The sequence below is a fragment of the Mobula birostris genome, chromosome 9, assembly GCF_030028105.1.
Source record: "Mobula birostris isolate sMobBir1 chromosome 9, sMobBir1.hap1, whole genome shotgun sequence".
Taxonomy (NCBI): Eukaryota; Metazoa; Chordata; class Chondrichthyes; order Myliobatiformes; family Myliobatidae; genus Mobula; species Mobula birostris.
This window is the reverse complement of record NC_092378.1, coordinates 109836078-109855215: the sequence shown is the minus strand read 5'-3', so window position 1 is coordinate 109855215 and position 19138 is coordinate 109836078. Positions and strand designations below refer to the sequence as shown.

General features: G+C 41.2%; 1 protein-coding gene across 3 annotated transcripts in view; it reads right to left on the bottom strand.

Moving 5' to 3' along the window:
• Positions 1-19138, bottom strand: part of LOC140202958 (uncharacterized) — a 228661-nt gene that overhangs the window by 184123 nt on the left and 25400 nt on the right. For all 3 annotated transcript variants that reach the window (XM_072268599.1, XM_072268600.1, XM_072268601.1), the window contains exons 7-11: positions 15846-16004; positions 15424-15608; positions 12144-12326; positions 10327-10418; positions 3962-4131 (exon numbers count right to left, since the gene is read on the bottom strand). In XM_072268599.1, coding sequence (XP_072124700.1) covers positions 3962-4131; positions 10327-10418; positions 12144-12326; positions 15424-15608; positions 15846-16004 — 789 coding nt within the window. The remainder of the gene's footprint in view (positions 1-3961; positions 4132-10326; positions 10419-12143; positions 12327-15423; positions 15609-15845; positions 16005-19138) is intronic.

The window sequence follows — 19138 nt, the reverse complement described above, 5'->3', positions numbered from 1 at the left end:
ATGGTTGGATGGGGCCACAATGAGGATGCAGCTGGATAAGGGTACTATAATATCTTTGGTGTCAAAGACAGTTTACAAGGAGAAATTACAGCATCTCACCCCTTCTGGGGTGAGGTTGACTTTAAAGCATAACATTGGTGAGGTTGTTCCAGTGAGGGGAGTAGTACGTGTTACAGTGAAGATTAATGAACATAGAAAGAAACTTCCACTCTACACTGTTAAAGGTAGTTATCCAGCGCTTCTCTGCTGCTCGTGGTTGGAACAGTTCAAAATCAACTGGCATGAAGTACATTTAATGGGTGGGAATGCTGGTCTACAGAGGGATGGAAGCAACACACAGAGGTATTCAACAGAGAACTGGGTGGAATGAGGGAAATCACTGTTAAGCTGGACACAGCACCCAAATACCTGAAAGCAAGTCCTGTTCCATACGCCCTTAAACCAAAGGTAGATGCTGCATTGGAAAGACTAGCCCAGAGTAAGGCATTGGGACCAGTATGTTTAAGTAAATAGGCAACACCAGTGGCTCCCGACCTAAAAAGGGATGGGTCTTTAAGGCTTTTTTTTTTGGAGTCTTCAAGGTAACCAGTTACCTGGTTCTTACAGTTGAAAAATACCCTCTTCCCCTCACTGATGACCTTTTTGCAGGATTGGCCAGAGGATGGACATTTAGCACAACTGACTTGTGTCAAGCATAATTACAGATGCATTTGGAGTTAGAGTAACAGGAACTGTTGACCATGGTGCCTCACAAAGGAATGTGCAGGCACTGAAGGCTTCCATTTGGCATCACCTCGGTTGTAGCGAGCAATCGACTAGATCCTGAGTGGGTTGACAGGGGCCCAAAGCTGTTTAGATGACTTGCTCATCACTGGGAAAAATGAGCATAAACACCTACAAACCTTGGATGCTACACGACAATGACTCCAGAAATCCGGGTGGAGGGTCTGGAAGGACAAGTGTGAGTCATTTTGACCTTCAATTGAATATTTGGGCCATGTGATTGACAACTCAGGGGTCATAAAGGTGAAGGCAATCGTGGAGGCTCCATCATCACAGAATGTAAGTCAATTAAGATCTTTCTTAGGACTGCTACCATTTACTACATGAAGTTTGCTCCTAATCCAGCTAGCATGTTGAAACCTCTTCACAAGCTTTTAAATTAATCTACAAACTGGCAGAGGATAGATCGCTGTGAAGAGGCTTTTAAAAAGGCCAAACACTTTGTCACAATCCGAAGCACTCATAGACTTCAACCCATCAATGCCCATACTGTTGGCCTGTGACACATCATCCTATGGTGCGGGGGAAATTACCATGCCGTCGGGTGAAGAGCGTCCAATCGCTTTCACATCATGGACATTAAGCAAGGCAGAAAGCCACTATGCCCAGATTGAGTGGAAAGCATTCACAACTGTCTTTGGAGTTAATAAATTCCATCAATTCCTCTTTGGTTGACAACTTAGGCTACTGATAGATCATCGTCCCTTGATGTCAAACTTTGGTTCACACAAGGACATTCCTTCCCTAGTTGCTAGTCAAATGCAACAGTGGGCTCGGTTACCATTTGCTCAACATTACGATATAGAGCCCTGGAGGTCCGAGCACCATTCGAATGCTGATTTCCTTTAGCAGTTACAGCTCCAGAGCTGCTTCTGGTGGACAGGACAGGATGCACCCATTGAAGATAAGGCCAGAGCATGCCCACATTGTTAGCAAGTGAGAAATTTTCCTCAACTTGCTCCTTTGCATCCATGGGAATGGCCTGAAGAACCACAATGGAGGAACTTCCTGCAGAAGGCCACATGTTCTTAGTCGTAGTGGATGCACACAGCAGATAGCCCAAGGTTGCCATCATGAAGAGCACCAGGTCTGAAAGATCCGCTGAGGAGCGATGTTCCATCTTTAGCCTCAACAGCTTGTAAGTGACAATGGCCCAATGACAATGGAGCTTCCTGCTGACAATGCAGTACTCAAGCCAAGATGTATACACACACACACACACACACACACACACACACACACACACACACACACAAAGAGATTAAATGACCTTGGCGTCATCCCCCGGTCATCAGTACCCTCACAGAAACAGTCGGCTTCAATACAGATTGAGTCTCTAGTTTAGTGACTAATTCTCAGCTCATGGGGCAGAATAATCCCCAGGGTTACGTCTGGGAATAGAGGTAGTCCACCCTCTTTCCTTAGTTTAGAAAATAAAATGCTTTTTGTTGTTGTTTGAATTTGATGATGACTCCATTGAAAGTTAGTAGTTCAGCAGCTGGTCTGTGTATGGGAAGAGGGGAAAATCTTTAATGTAAGTTGGGAGGGATATGTTATGTGTTCCTGTATATTTTGTCTCTTTTGGGTTGCTCTCAAGGTTTCCTGGGCGTTATGTACCCAACGTAATCTGAGAGGGCAGTCTGGGTAGAAGGCTTACAAGTTAAATAAGCAGCTGCAGGTTTATTCCTAACCTCCCCGTCTCTCGTGTGTGTTATTAACGGCCACCCAGCTTTCCAGTAGCACAACGTAACGGTGAGGTTTAGGTGGGAGTGCAGGATAGAATCATGGAGTCATTCAGTTACAGGAAGAGACTGCTTAGCCCAATGTATTCCTGCTCCCTATCCACCGCCCTTCTGAAAACCCTACTACACACCTTAGAGAATGCGGTGTTCAGACGGGTGTGGGAGGACATTGCCAGGGTGTGAATCGGTGTGGGATCATGTTGAAGACTGCGTGGCGAGGGGTAGGGAATCTGAGTGGTCGGGGATGGAGGGCAGTGTTGGGGTCTGGACAGATGTGGGTGAGCAACCCACAGTGAGCGAGGTTTGGGGTATCAGGTATGGGCAGAGGTGGAGGCAGAGTGCGGTGGCAGGTTCTGATGCGGAGAGCGTGGGGCAGTATTGGGTGCTGGCCAGAGTCTGGCAAGTGGAGCAGTGTTGTGGACCGGTGGCTGAGAGTAAACTGGAGAGAAGAGACTTGCTCCTAGGCCAGAAGCTGCTGAGATGGTTACCTCCTTTCCCAGGTTATCCTTTAAACCAGGATGGGAATGGCCTCAGCAGGAAAATCTCATCTCCCTGGCAGCATCAATTCTTCCCCTTTTAGACCCAATCCCATCTGGCATAATTATGCAATGCCCTCCCCACCAACTTCATGGCCTTCTTCCTACTCCCCATCTTGCTCCAAGATAACCCCCCCACCAGGGACACTTAGCAGGCGACTTTTACTGCTTGCTTGTTCTTTTGCCCACTGGTCAGACTGTGCTTGCCCTTAACATCAACCAGACTTCCTCATTCCCAATTGTACTGTGTTTTCGACTTGTTATTGTAGTCACTTACACCCTCCCCTCTGCCCCTATCACACTGAGACCATTATGGTGCATCTCCAGTAGTGTATTTCAGACAGCCACCACTGTTTTCCCCACTCACCTTAAACAAACATCCTGTGGAATTGGCCATTGACACCCTCACTAGCCACTCTAGGTCTCTCAATCTTATACACCTTCATCACGTTGCCGCTCATCCTGTTTCGTTCCAAAGTGAAAAGCCCCAACTCCCTCAACCTTTCCCCTTAAGACATGATTTCTAATCCAGGCAGAATTCTGGTAAATCTCCTCTTCACTCTCTCTAGAGCTTCAACATCCTTCCTATAATGAGGCAAATCAGAACTGAACACAATACTCCATTGAGTATCTCCCAATATCCTGCTGATGGTAAATCAAATCCTCATTCTTTACTCTCCAAGCCGAACACAACCATTATCCCTCACTCTCATAGAAAGTCCAATTGTATTGATTCACTTTACAGAGCCTCACATGCATCCTTCATTACCACTCCCCCTCATCTTTGGGTAATTTCAATGTGTCTACCACTATCATGCATCTAATGGATGAACACGTAACTACTCACTGCTTTGACTGGCATATCTGCATTTTCACCAAGTATCAGAAGGAGAAAGGTACCTGTGTGACGTAGGAGTATGCTGCTTCCAGCAAGTACTGTTGTAGATCTTTGTCACGTTTTATTAGCATAACTGATGCTTCTGCGGGGCCAGAGAGTGGAAATGCAGGTCCTGTAGTTCCCGTGGGATATGACATTTCAGAACAAATCTGCCATCCAATTTGTCTGGAAACTGCATAGGGAAACAAAACATCAGTTGTAAGTGACGTGTGGGCAAAGAAATAAAGTCTAGGGACAGTGCATCCCCATCAGACTCCTTTAAAAGTCCCAGAAAATGTCAGCTTCAACAAGGGCAATGCGAATGAAGAAAACATTTTATATGTTTTTGCCAAACAGGAAACCACAAATAGCTGTTTTGCCAGAAACCACATAATCTAGTGAATGTGCCTCTTAACCATCACTGGGATGGAGCAATTCCACTGAAATGTGGGCGAGCGCTGGTGCTAACAAAGAGGTCAGCAGCCGGAACAGCTTGCCACACTATTAAGGCAAATTCACCACCACAAAGACAGGTAATTCCTGGCTGATAGAGAAAGATCTCATCCCAAAGTTCCTCAATGTTTCCAAAGTAGAGTTAGACCATAGACCAGTACAGCACAGTCCCTTCAGCCCATGATGTAGTACCAACCTATAGAAACCTATTCCATGATTAATCTAATCCTTCCCTCATACACAGCCCATACCCTCCAAGAGTCTCTTAAATATACATAATGTTTTACCTCAAACACCATCTCCAGTAGTGCATTCCAGACAGCTACCACTGTGTAAAAAAACCCCATTTCCTTCACTCATCTTAAACAGACATCCTGTGGAATTGGCCATAGCCACCCTCACTAGCCACTCTTCATTTCTCGAACTTATACACCTTCATTACATTGCCTCTCATCCTGTTTCATTCCAAAATGAAAAGCCCCAACTCCCTCAACCTTTCCCCCTAAGACGTGTTTTCTAATCCAGGCAGAATCCTGGTAAATTTGTTCTGCACTGTCTTTAAAACTTCAACATTCTTCCTATAATGAGGCAACCAGAACTGAACACAATACTCCATCGAATATTTCCGAGCATCCTGCTGATGGTAAATCAAATTCTCACTCTTTACTCTTCAAGCCGAACACAACCATTATCCCTCACTCCCATAGAAAGTCCAATTGTATTGATTCCCCTTGCAGACCCTCACATATATCCATCACTGCCACTCGAAAGGTCTCGGCCTGAAACGTTGACTGTACTCTTTTCCATAGATGCTGCCTGGCTTGCTGAGTTCCTCCAGCATTTTGTGTTGGTTGCTCTCTCATCCTTTGGTAATTTCAATGCATCTACCACTGTCATGCATCTAATGGATGGACACCTAACAAAACAATTACTCTTGGGTGTCTGGTCGCTCAACTGATATAGCAACAGAGAGCACAAGAAAAACAGAGTGAACTGCTGATGGCCCTTCACAGATGTGAGCCTCCAGTTTGGGATCCTAAGGCTATGTGAGATCTGCCAGCTACGTGATTACATATTGCAATATCAGCCACCCATATCTAACCGCACCAGATGTTCAATTTGAACTTCTCATACAAACATAGCCTTCTGCCATTGCTGGAAATTTAACCAGGAATTTCTCAAGAAAGCAAAACAATTAATCTTGCAGGTCATCAGACAGCTTTGGTAAGAGGTCACCAGCCCAAAGCATTAGCTCTGTTTTTCTCTCTCCTCAGATACTGCCTGGTCTACTGAGATTTTCACCAACATTTGTTTGTTTTCATTTTAAATTTTCAGCCTTGTTTACAAATCACACCGTCTTTATAATCTCCACCAGCTCTCCAAAGTTGCTGATACCTGCATGGAATTAATTCTGGCCACATGATCATTCCCAGTCTAAATGTTCCCACGTATGTCACTAAATAACTCCCACCGCAAAAATGATGATACAGTACTGAACCTAACCATCACTCTCAATCGGTACAGAAGAACAGAGCTGTGTATCAAGTTCAGAAGCAACAAAAGACATAAAAGTAAAGATTTTTTGACAGTATTGTACAGGATATACCTTAAGAAGGACAATGAATAAGAAGAAATTGAGAACATTATGGGAGTAGCTGTCCAATTCATTCTGACAAGAGTAAGCCCGAGTATTGAGCTTTCTAACATTACATCAAGCTCCGCCAATTACATCATTACAGACTATTCAGGGCAGTGAGCTGCATAAATAACTGGAGGTCAGCAGTAGAATGGAACTAATGCTTCCCTCTATACTCTATATAATACTTCTTTGTTATTAGCCTCAGGACAGAAACGGATCGTTTTTTTAGTCTCTTCTGATCACTTACTGCTGGCTAAAGAATCACTTCTTTTAGAAGTAACAACTTTAACTCCCTCTAATTAACTGCTGGTGTACGAGAGGTATAGTACAAACAACATTCGAGTCACTAACAGGCTATCAAGCAAAATTGAGCTACCAAGTTAGGAAAGGCTCTAAGCATATTCACTCCTTATTCTCAATTTTGTACATTTCTAACATATTTTTATTTATTAATTTCCTGCTCAGGAGTTTCCTTTTAGAAAGAAACTGTGAGTAATCATTGGCAAAGTCTATGTCCATATACAACACTGTGAGATGTACGTGCCAGCTTTCTTTTACAGATGAAACTGGTGCTTAAAAAGGCACCTCATGTTCCAAAATGTCATTTGCAGGGCTAGAAGTTTCAAGCTAATTAAAGTACAAACTTTTATCTAACCCTCTCAATTCCACATTCCATAATGAAACCTCAACATAGTCTAAACAAAGGCGACTGATTATTAGCAGGGCACATTTGCTAATACAGTGAGAGAAAAAGCACATGTTACTGATTAAATGTATGATCAAGTCCTTCACTAAAATATGGGACTGCTCTCCTGCCAGAATCCTGTTATGACAGTTGCATTTATCAAGATTAATTTCTATTATCTTCAAGGAACACAGCTGAAAACCTGTTACCATGCGGAGGGAATTACTGTTATATCAATGGAAGATGTGGTAATGAAGAACATGAAAGAAAAGAGAGAACATAATTCTAAATCACAGTGCATTGATCTTGTGTACTGGAGGTATTTCACTGTAGAATACTTTTAGACTGTTTTAATTAATTTATTTTATTTCTATTTACTTAAAGATACAGCACCGTAACAGGCCCTTCTGGCTGAACGAGCCCACTCTGCCCACTTACACCCATGTGACCAATTAATCTAGCATCCCTCCCATACATCTCTGGAATGTAAGAGGAATCTGGAGCACCCAGACAAAGCCAACATGGGCATTGGGAGAACACATAAACCCCTTGTGCTCAGCAGTAGAATTGAATCCAGGTCGCTGACACTGTAAAAGCATCACGCTAACCGCTATGCTACTGTACCACCTCCAATTCTAAGCATGGAAAGAAAACAGACTCTTTATCTGTGTCTTATTAGGTCATCATCATCATCATCATTCTGTGCCGTGTCATACGGCATGGGCGATCATGGTCTATTGACCATGATTGCTCTTGATATATTTTTCTTCAGGAAGGTTTGCCATTGCCTTCTTCCGGGCAGTGTCTTTACAAGACGAATGACCCAAGCCATCATCGATACGTTTCAGAGATTGTCTGCCTGGCGTCAGTGGTCACATAACCAGAACTTGTGATATGCACCAGCTGCTCACACGACCATCCACCACTTGCTGTCATGGCTTCACGCGATCCTAATCGAGCGGAGGGGCTAAACAGGTTTTACACCTTGCCCAAGGGTGACCGACAGGCTAGCAGAGGAAGAGTGCCTTGCACCTCCTTTGGCAGAGACACATCTCCACCCGCTACCCATCTAGCCCATAGTCTGCTCTAAAAGTAAGCACATTTGGTTAGTTTCTATTGCTGGTGCTCTTGTAGACCACCGGACAATGTGAACAGCATTCGAGCAATTAGGGGCATGGGATGAGATGAAAACTTGAGGGCTAGCTCAAATACTGACTGCCATTGTCCACCAGTCCTGCTGTCTTTTTGCTGAATCTCTCTGCTTTAAACTGATCTCTGCAGTTAATCTCCTACAGACAAAATTCATTACAGTATTAGATCAAAGATCTGTGATTTTTAAAAAATTAGTGAGACAACTATGAATAGACTACTTAATTCAATGACTAAGAAGGCAGATTATCTTACAAGTATGTCTGAATGTCAAGATTAATTTGCAGCTTTTTATCAGGCTTGGCAAGGAATGATCTTTTATTAATGAACATTAAAAAATATTTTCCTTCCCACTCACAGATTGAAAAATGTTTTTCAGAATTCACCAACAAAATTACCATCATACACATCCCTTGGGAAGGACCAGAGATACAGAAGAGATTTTATTTGCACTTCTCAGTATTTTACTTATAGCTGCAATGTAGCTAAGTGAGAACAATAATTAAAAGAGGTATATTACAGCATATCTTTTGATAATTATTGTACAATACATTTTGATAATTAATTATGTAAAGCTTTTAATGGCACACCATTACTACCATGGGGACACAAGGGGCTGCACATGCAGGAATCTGGAGCAACACACAAAATGCTAGAGGAACTCAACAAATCATACAGATTCTATGGTGGGAAATGCCAGTCGAGGCTTTGGGTCAAGAGCCCTTCCAGTTGAAGAGTCTCAACCTAAAACATTAACTGTCCATTCGTGACCATTATTACCACTCTCTGGCATTATACAATCCTGTAAACCCAAATCAATAAAAATAAATTCCGAAGAAGTTGATTTTATTTGTCAAAAATATTTAATGAAATAGAAATCAACTTCTGCCTACTTTGAACTCATTCCATACTCGGTGTTCCTTTCAGTAATATAAAAAGCAATTTCAGTTCAATAGGTGACTATGGAGCAACGTCTGCACAGAGAATAGAAGACTGGCAGGGAATTTCATCATCCATTACCAACCCCATTGAAAGCGGCCAGGAAAAATCATCGCACTCACTATCCACCCAGCAAATTGCTTTTTCCAAAAACTTCCTTCTGGAAAGTACTATAGGGCTATCAAAAAAAAAAATAATGCCATCAAAGTTCCTTCCTTCAAGCAGTTAATCTGATCAACCATTCTAGCTGGCCACCCCACCCCCCTCTATCTATTACCTCAATCATTGCACTACACTGTAAACACTTTAAACCACTTTAAATAATGCCATTTTAATTGTAAATTACGTAATGGTATTTATATATTTGTGCACATTTTTTCCATATCTGTACTTTAACCTCTAACTTTATTTTTATATAATTCCTTATTCTTATAATTATTATTTTATTTTGTATATACTTGTATATTTCTAATACTTGTAAATGTATATGGCAAATAAAGTTGATATTTAATCCCATTCATTTCATTAACAGGAAATTGGTGAGATCTGTGGTCCTATATGTCCATTGCCTTATGATGTTTAATGTCCAATCAACAAAGGGAAGATCTACAACTCTATTTCTACATATATGAACTGTACGAAGAATTTATTGTTCAACCTTCACTGTTTTGGATAAATTCCAGCATTACCACTTGGCCAAGTGCTATTCAATAAAAGCTTATGCTCTTTGCTGCTTCAATTTAAAGAGCTTTGCCAAAAGTAACTTTTAGCATTTCAAAGAGGATTCCCAGACAGCCTTTAAGCAATACTTCTAATAGCTAATAATAAGCAGAAGAATTAAAGAATATGCCTATAATTACCTGGCACCAGGACTTTATGAAGCATTTAAAAACCAATACATTAGGACTTCCAATGTGTGTAATACTAAATGAAACTGCCAGTGCTTTAAGGGGAAATGGAAATAAGATTTGAGTTATAGCAATATCAATAACAACAGGCATTTCAACATTCCATTCCTGGGCACTACAAAACGTTATTAAACAAAATTAGAGACTACAACATGGCAAGTTTATATCAAGGGCAGCTGAGCAAAACCCTGGCTGAAAATGCTGACTTTAAGGAGTGTCTTAAGAGAAGTTAATAACTCAGCTCCTACTACCTTAGGCCACAAGCTTATCAATCAACCCTGATGAGTTATTAACTTCAAACTTTCTGCATAATCACTCAAAGAGTTGGACTGCACGTGCTTGTAACGAGCGCTGTATAACTCACCTCTTTCTACCTTAGGCCATGAACTTATCAATCACCCCTGCTGTGGACACTTTCTGGAGGTCCAAGATCCGTATGCTCCATGACCCCTGGACTAAGTGAGTACATGTAGGAGGGGACTATGTTGAAAAATAAATGTGCTAGGTTTTCTAAAATTGGCTCCTTCTACCTTAGGGTACAAACTGATCAATCACCCCTCGTAATCACCAAGTCTCGCCAACCTTTTTAGAAAAGTGTGCACGGGGTCAACTTACATTCTTCTTCACTGCATGTTCTTGCTTCTGTTCGATCAAGAGATCCAATAATTTCCTCCTTTCCACCTGGACTTGCAGTGTAAAGTCTTGAGCTGCCAATCAATAAACACGGACACAAAAGAAAAGTCATCGGCTTTGTCTACGGCTTGCATATATCCCCACAGCTACGATATGCATTTCTTCACCTCACTTACAGGCAACAAGTAGTTTAAAGCTCCCCTGGAGTCACTTTTCAAAGTCATAAAAATTCTGTAACAAATAAATGGGGACAGGTAACAAAAGATGTTCCAATCTTCTTTGTAGGGCCTAAATGAACAGGAAAATATGACAGAAGGTTTCATTTTACCGTAGCTAAACTTGAAAGGGTTATTATAGTGACCTCCAGTTGCTTTGTAAACTGTAGAAATCTGATTGGCACCTCAGCCCAACAGGAGTTCAGTAGATATGTATATTTTTGCCCACCCAGGAGGGAGTAAAGTGCAGATCTTAGCTGCAGCAGGAATCCACACGTCCTGCCACTCCTCAAAGTCAGTCCCAGCGTCCACATTGTAACAACCTTGCAGAGGGCTCGTATACTAGCTTTCCCTGTCTAGTTCACCAGCTCGAAGGGGCCAAACTATATTGTCTGTACTGTTGAACAGGCACAGGACTATCCAAACATAATACAACAGACGGGATGTAAAGCTACCTACTTTTATGTTCTGTTTTTTCAGCTGCTAAATAACCAAAGCCTCAGATTATCCAGATTTGAAACATTATAAAGGAATTACATCTTGTGTTGGAAATGTTTATTAAAACTGAAAACAGTCGGAAAATACTGGCAGGCCAATCTGATTAGATACAATGGTCACTGTGACATGTGATATGCTACTACACAAACAGGTCTAGCAGAGATTATGGTTCTCCAAAAAGAGAATCTGACAGGTGCTAAAAGCAGATAAAAGATATAGCGTACAATGAATTTACTGATGTATTGCTCCAGCAAAAAGCCATTCAGATACAATGATCCTGGTAACTACCTTCAGCAATGTAAACCCCATATGCAAAGTAACGTACCCCTAAAATGTTGCAACCTGATTCTCTATTACAGATGCAGATGGATCTGTTCTGTGCTTCCAGAGCTTATTTTTGTTTGTTCAATAAAGTTAACAATATAGAGCATTTTAGTTTTATTCTGCAGGTCAGAACAATCTAGCCTGAAGCAAATAGCTTTCTTTTTTTGTTGTGAGCTTGATTTATTAAGACTATAAAATGAGAGCATGTACCAGACTGAAAGAATACATTGCCCGTTCTCTAGTGATTTGTGGAGATAAGGAAGAAGTTAATGAAATGACAGTCACTCCGCCAGATCCCTGGCTTCCACAGTCACTACTCAATTATCTGCTGGATGCGTTGAATGAACCTATCCATATTTGAACTGCCAAATGGAATACAAAGAAAGGAGAATATACTATCTGAAATCTTCAGATTCTGATGCATGTCCCCCATCACTAAAGCTTGTCAGCATTGATATGCATTGTTTTACAGGCAAGAGAGGGCTGTAAACTACAGTAGAACAACTGACTAAATTAAGAAAAGGGAAATTACTTTTTTCCTTCCGACCTGCTTATTGACACTAACTCATGAGCCACAGCAAATGCCACTCTGATATATCTATACCAAAGACAATGGCCCAACAAGCCAGGAGTCAGAGTGTGAGAGAAAGACTGCACAGCTTTCATGTCACACTAGGGATCCATAATCTGCATCTGAAGCATAACCAACAAGCTGCATGCTTGGTGAAAGATCAGTCATGAAAATGATCTTTGTGCAATCACCTGATGTCAATGACCTCCATTGTTTCCTGTGGTGTATTGAGAAAAATTTTCAGATCTTTTCCTTTCTTCAGCTGGATTCCACCATCTAGGCTTGTCAGCGTCCTCATTCCAGCCACCCACTCCAGACCAGCTTTACCGATTGTCCCGTCGAGTCCCATGTGTGCCGAAACATGAATATGAGCACTAAAAGCAGAACACTATGAACATCTTCGAAAGTACATCATCTGTTCAAATTTCAAACATAAATAAATCTACAGAGTATAAGCACTTTCAATAAGGACAAATGAAACTATCTGTCCCTCTGAGTCTATGTAAGCTCTCAGATCTTTCCCATGAATCCCATTCTTCAAAATTAATGGAAAGATTCACATTTTTGTATACTTTGCTATTTTAACTCATTTATTTATTACAAGAAATATGGCAATTTAAAGACTTCTTTCTTCTTTTTCTTCTTGGGCCCTTAGCTCCCAGTGGAGCATGGTCCATTGATAACCTCCCATCTTCATTGTCCAAAGTCGATGGTATGGCTGGAGTTCATCAATGTTTCTGTAATCCATTGTATCCACTGTACAGGGGATTGGCCTATACAGCTTCACCAAAGCCCTGCTGGCCGGCCTTACCTGTTTCCACCTCTCATGAAGGGGATGTAGGGTTGGACTTTAAAGACTTTACGGTGTGACGAAAGAGGGTTACAAAAGTACACATAGACTAAGATGTTAACTGTCTTGTGCTAGCACCAGTGGGATCAACAGTTGATCTGCCACCTGTCTTCAGGAGAGAGAGATAAGTAAGACAATGGAGCAGCGTTTGGAAATGTTAATGAAGAGACGAGAGAGTTTAACGGAAGGAGACACCGGTCTGAGTATTGTCAAGACCGGCTCCTTTTAAACCCTGAACTGTTTGAAGTGTGATGGACAGGCGATACCCCAGCAGGGGGATAAAAAGGGGCAGGTTCGCTGAGACAACACACACGACACCATGAGGTAACGAGACCCTGGAAGCGGTGCGCCCCCACAAGTCGGTGGGAGTTTTGGTGGTCTGGTTGCGGGACCAGCCATAGACGCACAGGGTGGAAAGATACGGTCGACGGGAACCTGGTGTGTGTCCGCCCTTGCCTGGGTGCCAGGTTCACCGCTGAAGAACGATCGTGTCTGGAACGGAGGGGTCACAGTCGGTGACCTCAGAAGACATTACCAAGGACTCGCCCGAAAGCTAACTGCGAGGAATATCGAAGGTCTGTGTGGAATCCATTTTGAATATTCAATCGCTTTCGCTCTCTCTCCTTTTCCCCGCCCAACGGCACAACAGTGATTACTGCGAACTGAACTGAACTCAATTGAACTGAACTTTGCATCACTTGAAACTGGTCATTTACCCCTAGACTGCGATAGAGCTTGATTGATCCTATTATCCTAGTTCTGTGTACATGTGTGTTTATTCATTGCTAACTTGTTGCATTTATATCCTTACTATTAGAGTACTGTGTTGTTTATTTCTTTAATAAAACTTTCTTAGTTCCAGTAATCCAGACACCAACTGAGTGGTCCCTTTCTGCTGGTTTGGCAACCCAGTTACGGGGTACGTAACAACGGTCATTAAACTTTAGCCTACAGGCCTTTTGAACTTGGAAGCTAAATAAATCAATACAAAAAAAGTCAAAGACCCGGCCTTTGGCTTGTCCCTAATTAGCTTGTTTCTAGATTGATAGTTGGCTTGAAGTCACTGTCCCATGTTTAACTGTTATCTCCCTTATCCCAAAGAGAAGGTTTGGAATTTGACAAACCAAGTGAGCTGAGGACATAGTCACATATTTAACTGATATCTCCTGAACTATGAAAGGATTCCCCCTTATTTACTAGTTTCACTAGAATATAACTTTATTTTACAATAAAATATTTTGAACATGTATTAAAACTGAACAATTTAACTGAACAAGTTGAGGTAACCTGTTTTAAAAGTTGTGTAATCAAAAAGCAAAAAAAAGTCTGAATACAGGAAATATTAAATAAAAACAGTGAAAATGGTAAATATAGTGAATTCTGGTCAATTGAAATATATGGAACTAGTACATTTTGGTCCAATTAAGCGGCTGCCTCAATTAGCTGAAGTTTTATGGAAATAGTTAGAAAAGTATTAAAAAAATCTACTACTTAACTGAATAGCAAATTGCTCAAATGAAAAACAGAACAAGTTGGAGCACTACCAATACTGCTACTATAAAACTGCATATTAGTCCTAAAAGTCATTGATGGAATATAAGCTGCCATGTTCTTCTGATTGATTGTAAATGTACAAAATCAGCGCAGACACATAGTGCAGATAATGAACTGTCTTAATATAATGCTTTCAACGTCCTCCAAATCATCATTTCATTATAACATTCAAGATAATTGCCTCTACCTTCTAATTATTCGTAGTTCCTAACTTGAAGCACTGAAATAATTTTATTTTCCCTCCTAGCTGTTTCTGGCATCTCCAAGCTTCAACGAAGTGAGTTCTGAATTGTCTAACTGCGTATTTCTTGCCAACAGTGACAAAAATCCCTGCTGTTTGAACAAAAACACACGCAACTGATGCTATTTAAAACTGTTCACTCTTAAGCACAGAGTAGTGTCTAATGGCCACACAAGTGCATGCAACCGAAGCCCGTTGGAAAATTTCCAGCATAGTCTCCTGTCTCAGTTAAGTGGCATAGTGTCTCAAATAAACGGAGGGAATCCCAGTTATTTTATTGATTAGTTTTTGTTCTTTAAGAGTTATCCCAAATAAACAGCTGCCCTGACTAACTGACAGCCCAATTAATTCTTCTCTTTTTAGCTCTTTTCACAGATAACATCTGACTTGCTGAATACCTAAAGCATTCTCTGCTCTAAGTTCATACATAATAAACACTTAAAGCATGATATTATCAATCTCCCCTACCAAAATAAAAAACGCAAAGCTGAAATCAATTTATTTAGAGATACAGCACAGCGGCAGACTCTTCCAATGCAAAGAGCCTACTCTGCACAATTACACCCATGTGACCAACTAACCTACTAACCCATATGTCTTTGGAATTGGGAGGAAACTGCAGCACCCAGAGGAAACACACATGGTCACAGGGATAACATGCAAACTCCTTACAGATAGTGGGTGGAATTGAACCTGGGTCACATTATGCTAACTGCCATGCTACCCAATCAAAATGGAATTCTCAGAATAGTCCAAGTTAATTGCAGCATTTTGCATAACCAAATAAATATGTTTAGTTCTCATTCCATTTCATTGGAGTCCATACCTTGGCTTGATGAAACCAGTGATGGCAAAGTCAGTCCTCTGCTTAAGATCTATACTTCCTTTTATTCTAATGCTGATGGCAGCAGATGCATTCACAGCAAGTTTAATTGGGAGACCTGAAATGGATGAAAATGTCATCTCCTCCGTAGCAAGACTTGTCCTTCTGTTGTACTGAATTTCTTGACCCTAAAGAGGAAAAAAATGTATGAGATCAGTAAACTATACTGTTTACTGTTCACCAAAGAGAGAAATTATTAACAAGAGCTTCCTCATAGCCAAAGTTACAGTTGCCAATTAAGAGCGGACACAAAGAGATTACATTTATATTTTAGAACTGAAGTAAAAAGTTGATTAGTCTTCTAACCTTCATATAATTATGTTAATTACACCAGTTAAAATGAAACATCAAATGTCTTCATTTACCTTCAAGAGTTTTATTGCAATTTCTGCCATATCTAAAGAGTATTGTTTTATTTGCATCCTCAAGTCACTGCAGTCTAAGAAACTCAGTTCATTTCCAAATATCTTGATGCTTAGTCCACAGCTTAGCTTCTTCTTCCTCTTTTCCATTCTTTTCATAAACTAAATCAACAAAACAAGATTAAGTTCTTAATGCAGTGCTCAGGTGAGGAAAACAGCTTAACGGATGAAATTTCCCTGCAGAGTTAATATATTTACTGCACTTTACATTGCAGTTGTTTCAGAGGCCAAACAGACATAAAATTCACTGACACAGATTTAGGTGATTCTAACTCATGATCAGAAACCACAAACACCACTGGTATACCCCGAGTACAAGTAGCAGGGGGTTATAATTGGAACTCTAAAGGGAAATGAGGGAGATCTGTGATGGTATTGGTATGTGCTTGGCTAGAAATTCTACCTTGCAATAAATGCACATCAAACTGAGAGACCCATACCAGTGTCATTTGCGGCTGCAGGGACTGATTGTCCTACAGGTACAACACAAGCTGTCATGTACATACATTACAGCTGTACAATTCACGGGTATTTTGCACAGTTGCACAGATTCAGGAGTTGTATGTGAAGCACAAATATATCTGCAGGATTCCCCCCCCCCCCGAGCTGGAACTCGGCACTGACGCTCCACAGAGTTGCAACCTCAAGTTCCTGTTCTACCCCCCATACATTGATGACTGTGTGGCCAGATTCCACTCTAACTCCATCTCCAAGTTTGAAGATGATGCCGCATAATGTACCATATCCCAAATAATGATAAGCTAGAGTACAAGGAGGAGCTTAGTAACATGGCGTTCTGACAACATTTCCCCTCAATGTCTGCAAAACAAAAGATTCTGGTTATTTACTTTGGGGGGCAGTGTTCATGCTCCTGTCTATTTCAATAGTGCTGAGGCTGAGAAGGTTGACGGTTTCAGGTTCCTCACAGTGAGCAATACCAACATCCTTTCCTCGTCTAACTGCAAAGACACTACAGCTCTGAAAATGCACCAATGCCTCCTCTTCCTTAAAAGATTAAAGAAATTTATTACTGTATATTCCCCCCTTATTGATGTTTCTTTTATCAGTACACAATAGGAAGCATGCTATCTGCTTCACGGCTTGGTCTAGCAACTGCTCTGTCTGTAACTGCAAGAAACTTCAGAGAGTTGTGAACACGGCTCAGCATATCACTGAAACCAACCTCCCCCCATGGAATTGATGTATTTCTTGTTGTCTCAGTAAAGTAGCCAGAATAATCAAAGACCCATGCACCCCAGAGAATCTCTTCTCCTCTCACTCTAGGACAGAAGATGCAAAAACCTAAAGCTATGTACCATAAGCCTCAAAGACAGCTTCCTCCATGCTGTTATAAGACTATTGAATGGTTCTGTAGTAGGACAAAATGAACTCTTGACTTCATGATCGAGCTTGTTATGATCTTGCACCTTTATTGTCTACTTGCAATGTACTGTTTCTGTAGCTGTGCATTTATTCTATATTCTATTATTGTTATACCTTGTGCTACTTCAATGCACTGTATAATTGATTGATCTGAATGAACAGTATGCAAGACAGGTTTTTCACTGAACCTTGGTAAATATGACAACAATAAACCAGTTCTAATCCTCACTACTGGAAATAGTGGAGCACTTTCAGGTGACCAGATATGATTAATGCTGAGATGGACACAGGAATGGGTATGTGTTTCTCCAAAACCAGCAGTTGAGAGGCCCACTAAAAATGCTGAGGAATGTGATCCGTTATTGCATCAGAGTTGAAGCAATCACTGCCTTTTGGTGTACACTCTCCAACAAAAATGAAGCTAAGATCAGACCCTCATAGGAGTGCCCAAACAGATCTTCATTCTATTATATCAGCAGCTCTCAGACTTCTTACGCCATGGACCAATACCACTAAACAAGGATTCCGTAGACCCCAGGTAGGAAAGTCTTGCTTGCTTCCTTCATGGAGGACCATGTAGTTTCCTAGTCACACATCTAAAACACAAATGCATTAGCAACGACGACAACCTTATCTGCATGCAGGGACCACTGGGCACAGAACCACCTCTCCTTCAACCTGACAACAAAGGCTGTCCATGCCAAGAAGTTTCGGCCTGAAACGCCGACTATACTTTTTTCCACAGATGCTGCCTGGCCTGCTGAGTTCCTCCAGTATTTTGTGTGTGTTGCTTGGATTTCCTGCATCTGCAGATTTTCTCGTTTGTGCCGAGAAGTTCCAAATGGCTTTGGCAAATGATGACAGCTACACAATTGAATTTCTAGGCGAAGCCTTCGATTTGTTTCCAGAATAATAGGGAACACATTTCATAAAGTAAGCTTTAATGAAGTTATGTTAATATTGATTTCTAGGCACCTTCACTGAATTCTGATCCTTTTTAGTTTTACTTATCAGCAGAGACCACTCCAGGAACCACAAATCTGATGGCTCAGGCCTTGAAATTTTTTTAGTAATTTTAGTCCCTGTACGAGGGTCAATTGATCCCAACTGAAAGTTCCTTCTGAGGTCCACCTTCATGATCTTTTGTTTTATTGTTTCCTTTCTCAGGATTCTCAGTTCAAAGCTGGGTTCACTTTCCTTGGAGCGAAGAGGCTGAGAGAGCAGCTGATAAAGGAATATCAAATATAAGGGGCATTGAAAAGACCGTCGGAAGTAATCCTAATCACATTTCAGAACCATCTGAAGTTGGAAGGCCTAGATTTAAGTTTGGAAATAAACAGTTTAGAAGGGAACTGAGGCAGATTTTCTAAACGCAGAGGGTTAGCAGGGAGTAACTTATACAAATGTGTGACTGAGGCGGTTACTCTCGGAGATTTTAAGTAGTATCTACTGTAGATGAGTACTTAGATCGTGGAGGCATACAACACAACGGACCATGTGCTGGCTCCGGGCTTTGTGTCTGCGGGATCCGCGATATTTACTCCACTATGAATTGAACTGAGGCTAAAGCTGTGGCCTGCTCCGGGCTGCATGTTTGAGGACTCCATTTTATTCTAAATGCTATTAGCTTACTTTTATTTTTTGCATTACTTTTTTTTCCCTCTCTCTGCTCATATGGTGTTTGTCAGTCTTTTTTTTAAATGGGTTCTTTTGGGTTTCTTTGTTTTGTGGCTGCCTGTAAGGACATGAATCTCAAGGGTGTTTAATGTATACATACTTTGATAATAAATGTACTTTGAACTTTGAAAGGGGACGGATATAGATGGATGTTTAATGGTTGGCGTGGACATGGT